At 36.3% G+C, this 19,104-nt stretch overlaps 2 protein-coding genes across 2 annotated transcripts; both read left to right on the top strand.

The window, feature by feature from the left end:
- Positions 1–2,996: 2,996 nt before the first annotated feature.
- Positions 2,997–7,115, top strand: LOC144444513 (putative methyltransferase-like protein 24). The gene is made up of 7 exons (XM_078133958.1): positions 2,997–3,054; positions 4,057–4,182; positions 4,508–4,600; positions 4,747–4,955; positions 5,540–5,611; positions 6,019–6,187; positions 6,765–7,115. Exons 2-7 carry the CDS (start codon positions 4,057–4,059, stop codon positions 7,113–7,115), a joined length of 1,020 nt encoding a protein of 339 aa, XP_077990084.1. The 5' UTR covers positions 2,997–3,054.
- Positions 7,116–8,016: 901 nt separating this feature from the next.
- Positions 8,017–17,539, top strand: LOC144444506 (kanadaptin-like). The gene is made up of 11 exons (XM_078133945.1): positions 8,017–8,817; positions 9,816–9,999; positions 10,569–10,685; positions 11,174–11,243; positions 12,417–12,720; positions 13,068–13,137; positions 13,494–13,686; positions 14,186–14,300; positions 15,061–15,199; positions 15,878–16,252; positions 17,015–17,539. Exons 1-11 carry the CDS (start codon positions 8,017–8,019, stop codon positions 17,062–17,064), a joined length of 2,418 nt encoding a protein of 805 aa, XP_077990071.1. The 3' UTR covers positions 17,065–17,539.
- The last annotated feature ends 1,565 nt before the right edge of the window (positions 17,540–19,104 follow it).

Genomic DNA, 19,104 nt, shown 5'->3' with positions numbered 1-19,104 from the left:
TAACTTATAAACGATCCGATGACGTCATTTATTACATGTATCAAAAATGCACAGGAACTCCCTACTTCTAACAATGCAAGAACACAAAATTATGCTATAATGTTGGGTTCTTATATAGTGCTCAAAGCGCTTTACAATTATTACCCCTGGAACGGCACAACGGCCCTCTTCCTCAACTCCCAGGGAGCACACAATCCATTGCAGCGCATAAGCAACCTACACCCTACCAGGTCAATTATATAGGTGGGTTCAAATCCTGCCCATTCAGAAACAAACAGCAGGCAGCGACGGGGCTCGAACCTGCAACCTGTAGATTCCAAGCCGGTCACGCTAACTATTCACCCATCATGACTCCTTATAGAAGGCATGTGTCGACATTAACATTATACTCGAATAGTTTTTTGTAAATATTTTCACTTGAGTAAAAAAAGCTAACAAACTCAGCTTGTGCCACTTTCAATTCCAGGCATCCAATCGAAACCCACACAGAGACCTTTTCCGTTAATACAAAGCCAAATCCGCTCATACTGGAATGTGCAGCACCAATGTCAGTATCGGCATCTGGTCAGTCAGAATGGCAATGTATTATGGGATGTCTGCCGAGACATTGAACAGGGTATTAAACTTGACACGCATAAACATGCAGAATGTATAATTTACATTAACGGGTAAGTTTATTTACCTTTACATTTATTCGAGTGATTTACTTATTATACTGTACAAGAATGTTTTAACTGTTAGTTAGTTTTTATCACAATTGAACAGAGGTTCAAAGTTATATTAAAATTTTCTCTTCGCATAAACTATTACATTTATTAAAATCTTTGGTTACACCTGTGAAAAAATTGAAGAACCTGCTGTGTCGTTAAATCATGAATATGGAGCCTCCTTACTACTGGGTAGATTAGTCTGAAATTGGTAGGAACATTGTTAGGGGTGTGTAGATTAAGAATTGTTCATGACACGATGATCCTATCCGTGACGTACAAATTAAGTCTAAAAATGTGTCTGTTTGGTCAAAAATCTTAATTATTCCAAAACTACTATGCAGATTGTGCTGAAATTGTACGGGGATGCATCTGGGGGTGTATCGATAAAGGTGTATCCAAAGTTGTTCTACAATGCCATTGGTACTACTTTATCAGTTTCCAAGACAAAGTTACGGAATACACAAAATATTGCTAGTATTAGGGACTCGGAAGCCTGAAGATTAGTGCCATTGGGTATGCAGATTGGAGTCATGATGGGTGAATGGTTAGCGTGACCGGCTTGGAATCTACAGGTTGCAGGTTCGAGTCCTGTCGCTGCCTGCTGTTTGTTTCTGAGTGGCTAAAGTCCTTGGGCAAGATTTGAACCACGACTGTGCTTCAGTCAACCCAGCTGTATAATTGGGGACCTGGTAGGATGTAGGTTGCAATGTGAAGGCTTTAATCCTATGCGCTGAAATGGCTGCAATGGATTGTATGCTCCCCGGGGAGTTGAGGAAGACTAAAGGGCCGTTGTGCCGTTCTGATCCGAGCCAGGGGTAATAAATTGTAAAGCGCTTTGAGCACGGTGTGGGAAAGCGCTATATAAGAACCCAACATTATTGGGTATCAAAAAGAACGAATCAGAAAACTTGTAACTCCATATTTTGCTTAATGCCAATATATTACCAACCCTAACCAATTTAGAAAAAAAGCAAGAAAAAAATGAAACGATGTTAATGTACTGGAGTGAGTACGGCTCGGGTTTTTTTTACGTACGTATTCATCTATCTCAACTTGCTGCAGTTTTGTCACGTGTCACTACACGTGGGGAAGTAGCTGTATGTGTGCATTTTATTGAACACAAAGTAAACCGTACTTCTCTCTTTTACATTAGATGTTCTCATAAGTGACATGGGATTTATATTGAAGTATCTATATTATATTTATGTTTTACACGTCTAACTTCCAAACTATATATTCTTTCGTCACCAGTGACAAAAGTTTAGTTGCAGATGTCGAAACGACATTTGAAAGATGCAAGATCCGCCTACTTTATACGCTAAACCATATCAAGAATCTTGGAAAGTATCTAAATGGAAGGAAGGTAAGTTTGTACACAGTCATTCATGGTATATGTAATGAATCAAATACCACCTAGCCGAGATAGTTTATATGTAGGGAGAAAACAAAAGAAGTAAATACATGAAGTACATCATCACCGATGTAGTGAATTTAATGGACTTCACAAACATTAATTGTACATGGTTAGATTAATATCCACGACATTTACACTTAGATATTATTCCCAAAAAATTGTCTTAGTTCAGCCAAGGAAAATGCGAGTGACCTAAGGGGTCCTTGTCACTACGAGTCGCTAGACGAGTAGTGTCAATCCTTAGGTCACGAGTATTTTCCGACTGAATGAAGAAAAACATTAGGGAATAAATATGATTATAGTTATACCATCGCCAGTAATATAAAAAATAATGGCAATTTTGAGCCTTTCGACTTATATTTCAAACACTGTAGAACCAATGACGTAGACACGCGTTGTCATGACGTAGAACGACCAGAGTATATATTCCATATTTTTTTTTATGAACCTGGTATAATTGTGGCTATAGGTATCCATTTCGTTACAACGTTGTTAAAAATGTGTCTCGAATATACTTTCACTGACACGCTATACAACCACTCTCTACAGTAACAAACTTGAACATGGTCACCATCATAGCATAGCTATTCATTGATAACACCTGGGATATATTTACTTACTGTGTATTTCTCTCTCTCTCTCTCTCTCTCTCTCTCTCTCTCTCTCTCTCTCTCTCTCTCTCTCTCTCTCTCTCTCTCTCTCTCTCTCTCTCTCTCTCTCTCTCTCTCTCTCTCTCCCTCCCATCCCACCCCATTACCGAGAAAGATAGAACTATTGAAAGTGGATGTTGATCAATATAACTGGCAGTCGTTCGTAGAAGCACTTTCATCCGGAATATTATACAATGTTGGACAATTATTGATGAAAATGGACTTGACTGTAATTATCGAGAATCGTCCACATATATTTGATAAAGATTTTGACGGAAAGGTATAGTTATTTCTTAACAAAAAATGTCATTGTGTACTAACCAAGTGCCTTCATATGATTACATATAAAACGCTCATTCAACTCAAAGTGACTGTTCTGGTTGAAATGCTATTATGCTTGCAATACGTAGTAATGTCAAGTTTTTCGTTCCTGTATTGGAACTATGCATTTCGTGCGTAAGATATTCAGAGACTCTGAGAAAATTTGAAATTGGTAACGATCGATGAACGATGATATTAAACAAATATAATTTTTAGGGAGTTTGGATATGTTTTCATTGCTATTATAACATTCTGTAATAGACTGAAAGAGTCATCATTTTCAATAGTCCAATACAATCACTCGTTATTCAGTTTATTTCAAAATAATATATATTTATTCCAAGAGATATGTATTTCCGATATTAAATTTACAGAAACATTTAAACACATATTTACATTGTGGGAAAGGGTCGGCCGAGTCGAGTTTAGTCGGCCCCCTGTACTTACAATCTTAGAAATTACCAAATTCTGGGCAAAGTCTGACCAATTTGAATACATATACGAGCTTTCAAAGAATAGTAAAATCATGAAATATTTAAAAAATGTTTATATCTGCAAATAAGTAGAAGAAAACAAACAGATGAATAATGGACAAAAGAGCAAAAACTAGACCTACTTTTAACTACACAACAAGTGAAAAGTAACGTGACACTCAGTATTTACATAATGTGAATATGGTCCGGGAGCCTGTATGGTTAGTCTGCTGATTTGAGATTTTTAAAAAATGGCTTCTGCTGTACATGTTAATTGGTCAATTGGGATACTGTTACTCTCATGATTAACAGGAGCGCCAACAACGACGAATCTTCACACAAGTCAAACTTTGTCATCCAAAGATTCGTAGTGTCGTGCACGTAAATGCGACCTTTGATCTATACCTTGATACAACTGTGCACTAAACTTATCTCTGAATCAAGTTGATAAAATCCGTTGAAATATTATTTCGGGTATTTCCTTACAGATGCATGACATCTTTAGAAAACTTGAACGACTTGGGTTTTCTCTGACATTGATGAAATTTGTACCGACAGATGATGACGCGCCAACGAAAAGTAGAAATTGCTGTTTGTACACTTCATGGCTCAAAGTAGGTTCACTGAACACTGTAAATACCTTTAATTTGAGTTTATATATTAAGTTGTGATAATTTAGCTACAGCTTTTAATTTGGAACTACGTGCAATACTACTCGAGAAATGTGAATTCAATCTACAAATTAAAATGTTTTGGTCGGTAATTGTTATCCTGGCACAGGAAAATGAAATATTGTGAACGTCAGCTATTCTTCGATATAGAAGCCCATATACACGATCGCACGCTCACTCATCACCGCCCTTCCCTATCCCCCCCCCCCCATGCACACTCATGTGTGTTACCGGTGATTTACTTATTTTCACGTTGCTTATAAAACAGCTAACCAGATATATGCAGAAGACAACATGGGAGAAACCAGTAGTGTTACAATGGCAGCAATCGAAAACAGTCTCAGGTGGCGGACTCGGTCAAGTAAGTATATGAGTCTAGTATTACGATTTAATATTGGTCATTTGTTAAATATACAACGAGATCTCATACCGTTTATGACAGCCAGCTCATGTTGTTGTTTATTTTTAAATCCTATATCTTTACACATTTCTTGTAAATCTTTCTAGGCGTACCAAACTCCCTTCCTACTGCAGTCTGGGGCAGGTGACCAAGACGATGAACTTCGTCGCCTCTTGAACTACGTCAAGAATAATCAAACGTATTGCAGGATGACTCAACATATGGGCAATTCCATCGATGAAGACGGTGGTTGGGATATCTGTTTTGATCCAGTACAAGGTTTAGACTCTCGTCAATGCACTGTCTACTCCGTTGGGTAATTTAGATCGCCAATTACTCGTACAAAACTTTATGGAACCATTCTTCCTCTTATCTATTTTTAATATATATATATATATATATATATATATATATATATATATATATATATATATATATATATATATATATATATATATATATATATATATATATATATATTTACTTGACTGTGTCTAGTTTCATTCATTGCTAAAGTTAGACAATTGTTCTCAACATTCTCCATGTTGCCCTAGATAATTATATACATTGTCCATTGTCCGATTCAACAGAACACAGTAAGTACAAACATAAGTCTGTAATGGGACGTAGGCAATTTTTTGGAGATTACTAATTTAAAATGAATAATACAAAATATAAATATATCATGTAACATGGTTTATACATTAAATGTTGTTTCCCCGATAATTGAGATAGTATACCTAAAGAAAACAACAACAACAACAACAACAACAACAAAAACAAAAACAACAACAACAACAACAACAACAACATCATCATCATCATCATCATCATCATCATCATCATCATCATCATCATCAATAAAAACAACAACTATGTTCATATTCGTTAAATCAACAGAATAGCGAATGACTGGTCATTTGATGAAGCTATGGCTAACTATGGTTGTGATGTATTTTCATTCGACCCAAGGTAAGAACACTCTTGTTTTGAACATTAAACCGTCAACTTTTAATTGATTACCTTTATGCAAAAGTCTTGTCTGTTTTTACTACCATAACTATTAAAGACGACGACGACACGACAACAACAACAACAACAACAACAACAACAACAACAACATAACTAAATACCCACATTAACTGATCGGAAACACATATACAGTATCATATATTCACATGTCGTAGTACCCCCTATCTCTAACAAAATAGTTAGTTTTGAGAGCTAGGAGGTACGACGACATCTACCGATTTAACACAACAGCACAGTAAAGAGGTTACAAATGACAGTGATTGATGTTACATTTGAATGTACACCTTATGTCTTCTTCAAAGATAAGATACACGGATATCGATGCTTTATAATATTGTTTTCATTAGTATACATAAACCAAGTCACAAACATGGCAAGAAGGTTTGGTTTTACAACTTTGGGTTGATGGATCAGAATAGTGATGGTTATTTCGGTACAGGGATGATTGACAACGTCTCATCTAGGTGGAAGGTTCGAACTCTTGAAGGTCTTATGGCAGAAATGGACCATCGAAATGTAAGTATACATACTAGTAATGAATTTCAGTTTGAAAGAAATTGTGGTGTAATTTTTAGAAGACCTATTATCGACCAGTCATCGTTATGACATATCCTATAACGGGAGATAGGACTCACTTAGCCTTCATGGAAACACCAGACACGGTTCGGTTCGATTCATTTATTTACCTCTAGACCATTTTCTTCGCATACCGTCGTGTTTTTTTTTTATTGTTTATCGTTTTGAGAATGATTGTTGGAAGAGACTGTCAATCTTAAGAAAGACAAAATAAAAAACTTCGACAATATACGAAGGAAATGAAGGTACCACACTTTCTTGAAAATTAAGTACCTTGATTTATTATATATTCCGTGTCACTTTACATATTACGTAGTGAGTCGTTCTTCTTAAAAACTGTAACAATACACAACGTGATGACCAGGAGGGCAAACAGACACTCGGGTGTATTACATGATCACAAGAAATGAAAAATGACTGACAGGTTTTCTTATATATTGGTATCAATACATTTGTCAAGTTGTTTGTATATAATACAGTCAATCTTTACTAATTTAACAATGACTCTTCATTTCAGCACAAACTAGACGTCCTAAAAATTGATATCGAAGGTAGTGAATGGCAGGTTCTTTATGACATGCTTTCTAGAGGAACACTTCAGTTCGTCAAACTGCTCGTCTTTGAAATCCACCTATGGAAGCCAACGGTAGGCAAAGAGAAAGACGAATGGAGACACAAGTATAGTGTCCTGAAATGGCTTGAACAACAAGGCTTCAAAATGTGGCTGTGGCGTGAACATGACTGCGTTCAAGTGGAATTAGGAGGGAACTATTTCAGATCAGTACCGTGTTGCTATGAGCAGTCGTGGCTGAACACTAGGTTCACTACCTGGTGGGGTCACCATAGTAACCAGAAGATTCTATCTTGAAGCCGCCGTGGGGGCATTTGACCACAGTCCCTGTGATTTGACTTATACATGTACTTGCTGCAACCGACACACTTGTTTTCATCAGGCAACCTAAAACACATTCGCTAAAATTGGTTCGATTATGTACTAATAAATGGACATTGTACTTATTACATGGAACTGGTGATCGATTTTATCCGTATGTAGTGTAGTGACAGGTTTAAGACTTGAAAAAAAAAAACACTTTGTTTTGACTCCATACCTGTACAGAAAACCATGAATTATACACATTACTCAGTAAAACTAAATACTTTGCCAACATGTGTGCTTATTATTATGGTTGATGTATGTACCAAATTTCAGAATTTGAAGTCTGCGCTCTTAGATATAGCTTAATTATTGACTGAAAATAATCCATTGAAACTAAAAACTAGAAACTAAAAAATAGTATTCTATTCAAGGATGGTCATATTACCAAACTGTGGTGGCGCTGTCACCCAGGTCCTAGTCTTGCTGCTGGACCCCCTCGAAGGTACTCAGCTGAACGTAGCAGCCACCTCGCCATCAGCCACCGATGGGGGCGCTGTTCACAGTAGCCTGAATAGCTCAAACCACAGACACTCGTGACCATGCTCAAACTATAATAGCTTGTCCGTCAGCAAGGAAACAACGCATTTAATTGCTGTAAGTAGTAGTCATACTACCTTTGAATACTTAAATTTGTCTCGAAGGTCGCTAGTGAGGGCAACAGCCCGAACTGCGCTGCGTTCGCCCTCGCTTGTATACCACCTTTCAGAAAAAGAGTATTGAGAAGAAAACCCGGGGTCTAACAGTTAGACTCTGAGACTACCCAGGTCCCGACCGACGTGACAAACTAAAACAAGACTGACAATTTCAGCTAGCCTAGGGAGTTTTAACCAAGATGGCTGCCTCCAAGGAAGATGTTGAACTGTCGCTACAAGAGAAAAACAATGATGAACACGGCGAAAGCACGGAAGAAAATCTAGTCACTCCAAGCGAAAAGCCACCGAACAATATTTCCGAACAACCTGAAAGCTCCCCAGTGTCATCAGGTAAAGATACTACAGAAAACAAGACCGGAGAATTTAAAATACCAGCTTTTCCAAGTTTTCGCATGCCACTTCCAAAGAACTTCAAGAAAGAATCTAAACAAGATGAAGTTTTGGAATCTCTCCCAAAGGCGAGTGATAAGTCTGGTGCCTCAAAGAGAGATAAAGATTGTGTCGTTGAATCAAAGAACTTGTCCAGGCAAGCTGAAGGAAGCAAACCTAAAACTAGTAGTGAAACGTTGAGCAAACATAGTGCGAAGTCACCAGCCGAGAAACTTGCAGCGCCCCCACCAGTTCCATATAAAGAACCACAGTGGAGTGGACTACCAGATGTTAACTACACTCTTGATGTTTTGAAAAATGGGTGCATAGTATCAAAAGTAGCTTTGAACAACAAACCGTATCATTTATTTGGACGTCTTGATGTGTGTGATGTGCCTTTAAATCACCCATCTTTATCACGCTACCACGCTGTGTTACAGTACAGAGCGTTTGATGACGATAACCAACCAAAAGGGTTTTATTTGTATGACTTGAACAGTACACACGGTACCTTCATGAATAAATCCCAGTTAACACCAAAAACTTATTATAGAATGAGGGTTGGATATATGTTCAAACTTGCAGGAAGTTCTCGACTCTTCATTCTACAGGTAAAATATACGTCATTGTAGCAAAGACAAAGTCTGTGTTTGTTTCTCGACACACTGCAAAAGATTAATAAATGTGTAAAATATTTATGTATAATAACAAACTATGTACACATATATTAGCTTTTTGCAAAACATTGAGTTACAAACACAGATTTGGTCTATGCTGTTTCACATCGATTTTTCAAGTAGGAAGCCATGATAAAAGTGTTTTATATATTCAAAATTCAAAATAAATACCGAATCTTATCCATATGGTCACTTTCAGTGGAGCAATAGGTGTTTCACTGACTGAAGAATGCGTAATAATTAAATTGTCTTGTACAAGGTTCAAAAGAGCCACACACATAGTTAGTGGGTATAAAGACCCATCAGATATACTGTATTGCAGCTATATGTAGTGTTTCTATAACAAAAATCAACCTTGCAAAATGAAGGTAGAGAAGGCAAATATACACAGTCACACAAACACAAACACACACACACACACACACACACACACACACACACACAGTGACACACACATACCCATACACACTTACACCCATACACACATGGTAACTTTATTGTATCTTAGACATAGTAGTGCTCTAACAGCTGAATATAATGTCAGTGCTATCAAAAGCATGCATCAACATTAACATGTAGTTTGATTGTGATTTTATGTAAGTATTTTAAATTGAGTCAAATAGCTTATAAACTTAGCTTCTACCACTTTAATGTAATGTTGTTTACGTGGCAACACAACACAATCTTTCACTTTGATTCTGTATTCATGTAAAGAAACAAATAGCAAAAGACTTAATAGCAATTCTATAATGCAAGGCATGTCATTTACAAGTGAAAGTTTAACAGTTATCACACAAGTGACATTGATAAGTAAAAAGAAATGGGTGCCATTTGTTATATCTTGCCTTGCCTTGTCTTGCCTTATCTTGCCTTATCTTGCCTTATCTTGCCTTGTCTTGCCTTGTCTCATCTTGACATCTCATCCACAATAGGGACCAGATGAAGACCAAGAAGCTGAATCCAACTTGACAGTAACTGAACTAAAGGAAATCAGACAGAAACAGATGGAGAAAATAGAAGCACTTGAAAAGGATGGCACAGAACAGGAGGAAGAAGAGGAAGAAGAGCAAAAGTCTAAAAAAGGAGACGATAGTACAGGCATTGACTGGGGCATGGGTAGGCTGATGTTTTTAATGATTTATGTACGGCATTTGTGAAAAGACACAGACATAGACACACACACACACACAGACACACACACGCAGTCATAACTTGACACATACATGATACAGACATACTCAAGAACACCTGATTGACATACACACGTTTATACATAAACATGTACACACCTACTCACTCACAAACACATACATGCACACATACACACTCACAGACACATACATACTCACAAACACACAAATCAACATATATACACTTACACTCAAACACAGGAAGAAGTAGGCAGAACACCAAAGTAATTATCATTTGTAGTCTATTTAGGAACAATATCAAAATCACAAACTTCATCAATTTCATCATACTGTCCCAAGTATAAAAATACATGTTTTAGTTAATGGAATCTTAAATAAAAAGCTGTGAAATCAGGCTGGGTATATTTTCTTAGACACTGGAATAAAGAGGCATCATGAATTTGAATATAACATGCACCTCAGATTGCAGAACTACGATTCTATTCATTATGTGTTTGATGTAACTTTGTAATGTTTGGTATTTGTACATTTTAGGTGAGGATGCAGTGGAAGATGACACACACGAGAATCCATTTGCTACCCTGGAGTCCAAAGAACCATTAGATCTGAAAGATCCCAAGAAAACATTGAGAGGTTACTTTGAACGAGAAGGTATAGTGGTTTAATAGTGATAACTTGACTTTGTTAGAACAGTATACAGAAAGGAGACAGAACTTCAAAGTAATTAGCTTTTGTAAATGTTAAGGAAGGCAATTAGAAGAGAATGATGCAATGTCTTAAGAAAGAAAGATGTGTGTGCTTGTCAGATTGTAAGCTCAAAAAATGTCAGTGTTGAGTCACTGCATGCATTGGCAAACTTTAAAGTCTTGGATTCAATACAGCACACACCACTATATAAACTCAATTGTGTTTACTTTAGTGTATTTCAAAAGTACACGCAATTTATGCATACAAAATCAAACTTAATAAAACACCCAGAGACTTATAGATGATATGTTGGGTTTGTGAGTTTGATGTTCATGAAATCATTTTTATCACTGGAGAAATGACTAGGTCCATGTACATGTAGTCTTGGACACAATTGGGCCCATGTGCTGATAAAGTAAAGTGACCTGTCAATGTTGTATTGTTGTTAACAGGTGAGGAACTAGAGTATGAAACAGATGAGAAAGGTTATGGTCATAATAGACAATTTGTATGTAGAGTCAGGTAAGTCAAATTGGTGTTGTGTTTTTTTTTCAGCCATGACATGATGTGCTTTTGATAATTTCCAAGTTAGTAACGTAATGTTTACCTAATAGAATGTGAGTTATGAGAATGAATGTTTATAGACTCTGGGTTCATCATATCAACTGAAAATTTCTACTCACTGTCACAGAGTCAAAACATTTCTTTGAAGCAACCCTAGAATATCACTGACATCTCATCAGCATTGTCAGGGGTGTACTACAATGGGCTGCTGTCGTGTGTTTCAGAAGAGACATGTGAAATGAGCTAGAGTGATACAGCTGTGATTTCAATGCCAGCAACCCTGATTTAGATCGGTCAAACCAAAAGAGAAAACACCAATCAGACAACAGTGTGGGTTTGTTTACCATGTCAAGTGTAGGAATATAACCATATTGGTGAGACTGCCAGACCACTGGGTACCTGCTTCAAAGAGTAAGTCAGAGGTCATCAACTTTTATCAGCGATAGGGGAACATCTGAAGACGATACAATACATATGGAATATGAAGAATGTTCTTGGATCAGTTATATGAGCGGAGGTTGAAGGAAGCCATAAATGTCCACCAGAGTCGACCCAATCTAAATCGGGATGCCAACATTGAAATCCCAGCTGACTGTATCACTCCAGCTCACTTCACATGTCTCTTCAAAGACACCTGATAATAGTCCATTGTAGTACATCCCTGATGATGCTGACAAGATGTCAAAATTTGGATCCCTTCCAAAACATTGTTTGAGAAGAAATTTTCATTAGAATTTGAGTTGTTGATATTTAGCTGTTACTGATGTTCATGTTAAATTCTTCAAAAGTCCAATTTACTTAGATCATATAAATCTCAAGAATTTTAGTCCAATCTTCACATGAAGAACGTATGAAGATGATTTTGTGATAATTTTAGAATACATCTAGTCTCCTGTGGTAGATTTCTTTTAACCACAAATCCACCCTTTCTGTGTTCTACCTCAGTCAGAAGTTTTAGAATTTATGACAAACAGTTTTCAGTATGTCAGATGTTTGAAACAGCACCAGCTAATTAATATTACTAAGCATTCAGAGACATTGTTTTATGCTATCAATTGACCATTTAATTATATTTGGTTCTTTTTAACTGACACTGAGATCTGAAATTCATCGATTTTCATCTTTTTAAAGACTTCCCATTGATGATGCAAATGGTCAGCCAATCTATGCAGAAGCTGGTGTGTCCGGTAAGAAAAAGGAAGCGGTCCTGGCATGTGCAGCTGAGGCATGTAGGATATTGGATAACCACGGTGTACTGAGACAAGCCACGCATGAAAGTAAAAAAAGGAAAGCCAAAGATTGGGCTGAAGATGATTACTATGACAGTGATGATGATACTTTCTTAGACAGAACTGGTATCATTGAAAAGAAGAGGTTGCTTCGTATGAAGAAAGCGGGGAAAGAAAAAACTGTAGTTGACACGTATGCCTCACTGGTGAGAATGAGTAGGACTAGTTACAAAATCTGTCATGTAACATCACCTCACATTACATTGCATGGCAGTATAAAATCTATATATGACAAAAGCATGGCATCTGAAAGACTTTCTGTGATTTTTTTGTAGCTTTATTTATGAGTAAAAAAATACATCTATTTGTTACTAGTGGTGCATCAATCTCTCAGTTGTACAAGTATAAAGTTATGAAAGGTGTAAACTGTATAGATATCTTGCTGATTCTCATATTCTAGCATTTCTATTTTACCAGTATGTAAACTATAGGCAGACCTCTTTGTATTTATCGGAATATTTCATTTTGTAAATTTCTACATTTTTATTTCCAGATTGTCAAGCTCACAGCAGTTGATAAGGAGGTGGATGACATTGAGAAGCAGTTAGTGGAAAAGCAAGCATGTAAGAAACTTTTTATGTTTAAAAGATACTCAGGAAATAAACTTTTGTGTTACAGTGAATGTTTTGAAGTAAAAATGATACAGGGGATTGAATTTTCATAGTGCAGTAAGAAAGATTGCCATGTTTTATGTCTTTTAGAGGATGACAGCATCCAACTCTGCTCACTGATTGGTTGCTTTATTGTCATGTGACTGATTATGTGACAGGTGATTGGTCCCTTGTTATTTTCCAGTGTTAGAATCAGAGACAGGTTCAAGTGAGGATGAATTACATGTTTTTCATTAATTGGTTACTTTAAATATTTCATTGTCATGTGACTAATTATGAGACTACTGATTGGTTCCCTGTTATTTCAGTGCTAGAAGCTGAGACGGCGTCAAGTGAGGATGCACTAGATGCCTTTATGAAATCCATCAAGTCAGGGTCAGGAACAGACAAAGTGTCAAGGTCTAAAATGAAAATTAAACTGTTTGATTTGAGGAAAGAACAAGCAAGATTGCAGAGGTTGATAAAACTTGCCATGCCAACAGCCATGCCAGAACTAAAACAGTAAGTGTTAGACAGTTTCCTTATGTTACATGTAAGATATCATATTGTTTGCTTATGATGGTTAGTTACATGCAGGATGAACTCTTGGATAGGAATCAACTTTTTAGGACCTCAACTTTGACATGATTCCATTTTTGCAAATTCACACTTTTTTAAAGCCATTACTGGCAATGTCCAGATACATGTAGGCCACAGGAATGGCTTCAGTCTGTGTGTCTGTCCATCTATCCATTTGTGAGTCTGTCCACAGATATTTTTCGTCCATTTCCGGGCTGGTCTCTTCAAACCTTGCACAGAGATGATATAGTGTAGTGTAGTTGACAGATGCTTGTTCCTTTTATTTGTAACTTTATCAAATTTGTCATGTAGTGACTCTTTTTGTACCTGAGGAACTATATGAATTAATGATTAAACAATTCAAGTGTCTGCCATATTTAGTGATATTTCCTTGTGAAAATGTGGAAAGAAACCCAAATGTTTTGTATTTTTACTGCAACAGACCAGAAGTTTTATCAAAGAAGAAAGAGACTAGTAAAACAGTGCTTGTTGGAAGGATGCCAATGGTTGGAGCAATGAAGAAAGGAACAATCTCATTCAAGAAATTCAAAACCGGGGTGAGAATTGTGTGAACATTTTGATAAATCATTCACGTTGATTTCTGTACTGCAACCATATATCACCTGCAGTAGACATTGTGACTGCAGTGTACCAGCTACATGGTGATACGAGACCCAATGCACTAATCAAAGGTTTCTTTGCTTACTTAAACAATAATGTACGCCCTCCCAGCCCATAATGGACGAAAGCAAACTTTGAACAACATAATGGGCCGAGCCCATTATGGAGTACAAAGTTTGCTTGAGTCCATTATGGACTGGGAGGGCGTACATTATTGTTATTATTTTATAGTGTTGCCAATTCCAGTGAATTTGTAGACCGAGAAACACAAAACAATGTATAATATACACAGCGCCGAACATCGTCTGCCATGTTCGGCCCAGAAGCCGAATACTAATCATAGTGACACACGTACGTACACGTACACACACATATACACTTCAATGAACTGCTGTGAACACAAATTTGTTTCATTTTAATTTGAATTTTTAAAAAAAAAATCTTATGGTGTTTACCTCATAATTTCCCTGTTCTTAAATACCCACACCTTTATTGCCTTACGGACATAAGCTTGTATTGTTATGCTCGTTCCGGGGCCGCGATGCCCAATAACGGAGTACATTATCAGTAATAATGTACAGCGATGACATCACAAAATTCACTGGAATTGGTAATGCTATAATATAATACAGATTATATGATGGTGGACTAATATCTTTTTTTTATCAGTCACATATTATCTTGTCATTTTTATAGGTTGTAACGTCTGTAAAGTCATCTAGAATACCTGACGTGGAGGAAGAGGAAGAGGAGATTGAAGATAAAGAAACAAGTGATCATTCCGTTCCCATGGAGACCAGTAAACAATTTCAAAAAGACAACATTGCACCACAGGGTAATAATGTATTCTAAACTCGTTATCAGCAGTTGAGTTGTCTCTAAGCAGTTACGTAACTTATAATCAGTATTTTATATTTGTGCAACTTATTACAATGTGTATACATTAGTAGTAATATTAGCCTGTGAAAATTATGGCTGAATTAGAAATAAGATGTACCATCAAAAAACTCATTCTTTCCTTGGCCAAGAGTAACTAAAAGCCTTGAAAATTACCGTAAAATGGAAACACCTCCCATTTTCCAGAACAAACCCACGTCCACCTTGGCCAGTGGCCACCACATGTTCTTCACTTCTTGAATTACGTAACTCAAAAAGCCTTATAGGGCAAACTAGTCAACAGGAACTTGATTAGTTTTGATATCTATTGAATTTAAAAACAATCACATTTATAAATCTATTTTGACTCAATAAACTAGAAAATATCATTTTTGATAATTATTAGAGTATATTTTAATTCCATTTAACATTTCAGATTTGTATTAACTGCAAGAAGGATTCCTATATTATCCATGGCAAACCCAACAATGAATCAAAATTAAAGTTAGAATTTCAAATTTTCAAAAAAAAGGGGAAAAATTCATTCATTTGAACTTTTGGAAAGGACTGCATTAGAAATGTGTCTATTGCTATGTTATTACAAGAGCTAACACTATTAACTTACCTTGTCAAGTAGATCCCACAGTGGTTCCTGACAGTACTTCAATGTTTGAAGAAAGTAGCGATACAGTGGAAAAGCAAAGTCCCCAAACATTGCAGGGAGTTTCTGAAAAAAGTGACATTTGTGAAATAGAACATGGCAATGGGGATGACAGGGGCAATTCAGAAGAACTGAACATTGATAAAGCAGTGAGTAACAATACACAAATAGAACCTGTCAGTGATACAGGTGTCAAGTACAGGTCACAGGATGGAGAGACAATGGAGAAACCTTGGCAACAAGTCACTGACAAGACAAAGGGGAAACAGAAAGACAAAATACCAGCTAAGAAAAAAGTTGTTGAACAGTATGATGAAGATGATACATACTCTGCATGGATGCCACCAGAGGGTAAGTATACTTAAATACTAAAATGTTTTAAACGTTTTTGATATTATTAGGTGTATAAATCTGTAGACTGAAAGATCTGTTGTTGTTTGCACATATGTAAACACTTTCTAAACAAGGCATCTCGTCGTTACTTCAGCGCAAAGAGTGACAGCACTTTCAGTGAAGAAACCCTCCTAAAATAGGGAATTCTGATAGAACTTGCATTGATTACTATATCTTGTACCAGCACTTTCTTCATGTCACAGTGAGGAACCCTCATAAAAAAAACAGGTATTCAGGTAGATTTTACCTCAGAACTGTCTGTAAGAAAAACACTCCACATACTGCAAATTATAATGGTAAAAATATAATACAATGATATTATACATTTCAAGTTGATGTGAAATCCCATATCATAAGTTTATGACGTTTATATTTGCTGTATGGTTTATGTCATCTGATATCACCTGTTATTCTTCGAGTCCAAATTACCATTTCCTACTCCCATTGTTTGTCTGTAGGTCAGCTGTATGTACCAATCCAAAGCATAGATTTAGTCTAACTCAAATCTTTTAGACTGACATCATTCAAGAGATGTATTTATTACTCTTACCTTATTCAAAATTACTTGCAAAAATCTCCAGTTTATAGTATCGTAACTCTAGATTAAAAAAAAATCACTTGGACGAAATACATGAAGTCTCAAACATCTGTATGTATACAACACTGAAACATGATAGAAAAATAAATTATGAAGTAATACTTTTTTTTTTTAATTTTCAGGTCAGACTGGTGATGGCAAGACGCATTTGAATGAAAAGTATGGCTACTAGAGTGAGAAATATCATAGAACAGCTACACAATTGATTGATCATTTACTTAGCTTCAACTTGTGATAATAATAAAATAAATAATAATAACATGGATTTATAATACATCTTTCCTCCTGAGAGCTCAAGACATTCACAATTATTACCCCTGGCAGAGAACAATGGTGCCGCAATGGATGGCCCTTTATACTTCTTTAACTCCCTAGTGAGCACACAATCCATTGCAACCTCCATAAGTGCATAGGATTAAAGCATTCACATTGTAACTTTTATCCTACCAGGTCCCCTGGGTTGACTGAAGCACATGATGACCTGGTATTACCTTACTAGAATTCAATCACCCAGATATATGTACATGTGTACTTGATACAAAAAAACAAACATATACACATGTTTATATGTCACCTGTCACCAATCTCTTGTTTTTTTGTATCAAGTTTGAAGATAACAAATTACTAGTGGACTATAACCAATAAATCATGGAGCCTTGGTTGACATGTCTATTTTTGAGTAAAAGTGTGTCTAGGGATAACCAGACCACTTGTTTGTTTGGTTTTTTTGTGTGCGTGTGAATGTGTTGTGTGTGTTGACAAATTTATTACCACCCATGTTACAGGTGAAACATTTAAAATCTGAGAAGATATCATTGGTAATTTACATGCCAGTGATCTAAACAGATTGGTCAAACTTAAAGAACATGGAAAAACCACATACCAGTATATCATCAGATTATTAAAGAAGCTATTAAAGAAGGAAGAAGTACCCTATTAGTCCAATTGTAATACCACATTTCAACTGTATTCAGAATTCAAAGAAATGTATATAATGTTCTCATTCATTTTAAACAGTAACCATTTAGATTCTGATGAGAATTTTGGGGAGTTAAATGACTGAATTTTAAATTTTGAACCTGCAATGCATGATCAGTGAAATGCCTTTAATAATCAAACAACCTCTGGACTATTACAGTAAGCTCCATCCGTCCATGCATCCACCCTTAATACATCATTTCTCTGACAACATGCAATATCCAATTCAATCAAACCTGGTACAAATGTGACATGTCATATGTTACATATGCACATCACTTTGTTTCCTGACATGCAAATTTGACAGAATGATGGCCATATTTGTAGTCAAATTGTTACTGTGTAACTCAAAACTACAGACTCCATTTGAGTGTCTACACCTAACCTATCAAGTACATCTTTGACCTTCAGGGTCAATTATCAAAATCCAGCAGTTTCTTGCATATCACAGACACTTTGTGGTATTTATTCATTGCCAACTCATACTCATATATAGTGGTAATATAACAGGAAAGAAACATACGCAAACAGTACTTTTTGTGCTCACATCACATGATTGAGGGATAAGTAAAGTAGCTTGTTTATGGTGCAAATAACAGAGACAGGTGGCAATGCTATGAATAACAGAGCCGACCTGTAGACTTCAAGGACTATTGCTACTATGCTATTCTGCTATCCTAACTGGCATTTAGATTTTTGACATTTTTGTCCAACCAGGACTCCACCTCCAGTCTGTTTAAACTAAAATCACATGCGGACATGGCGATGTCATCATGTATGTATGAACGCTGTAGGAGGGAGCACAGAATTCTGTGCGAGAGTAACAGGATTGACTAGACGGTATAGTATGAAGATAACGTAGTGCAGAATACGGTCCATCAGGAACTGTACTATGGGTGATCTTGCATCTAAAAATGTTTCTCCTGTATTTAGTAACAGTTTGTTGGTTTCACACAATGTACCTGTAGTATATAGATATATAGTCAACAGTTTTTAGGGCACATACTGTGTGTACTGATAAGTTAGTGTTCTGGTCTGTGTGTGATATGTTAGCATATTAGGGTCAAATGTCTGTGTGCATGTGTGTGTATTTTGTTTTGTTTTGTTCTTCATTTTTCATTATTCTTCATTCACACATTTAAGCTGTGTACATTGTAAATATCGTACAATTCATTACTGTATTAACCATACAAAATGAATAGATTGAAATAAAGAAAAAAATAAAGAAAAATGT

The sequence above is a fragment of the Glandiceps talaboti genome, chromosome 2, assembly GCF_964340395.1.
Source record: "Glandiceps talaboti chromosome 2, keGlaTala1.1, whole genome shotgun sequence".
NCBI classification, from domain to species: Eukaryota; Metazoa; Hemichordata; class Enteropneusta; family Spengelidae; genus Glandiceps; species Glandiceps talaboti.
This window is presented reverse-complemented; position numbering and strand designations above follow the sequence as displayed.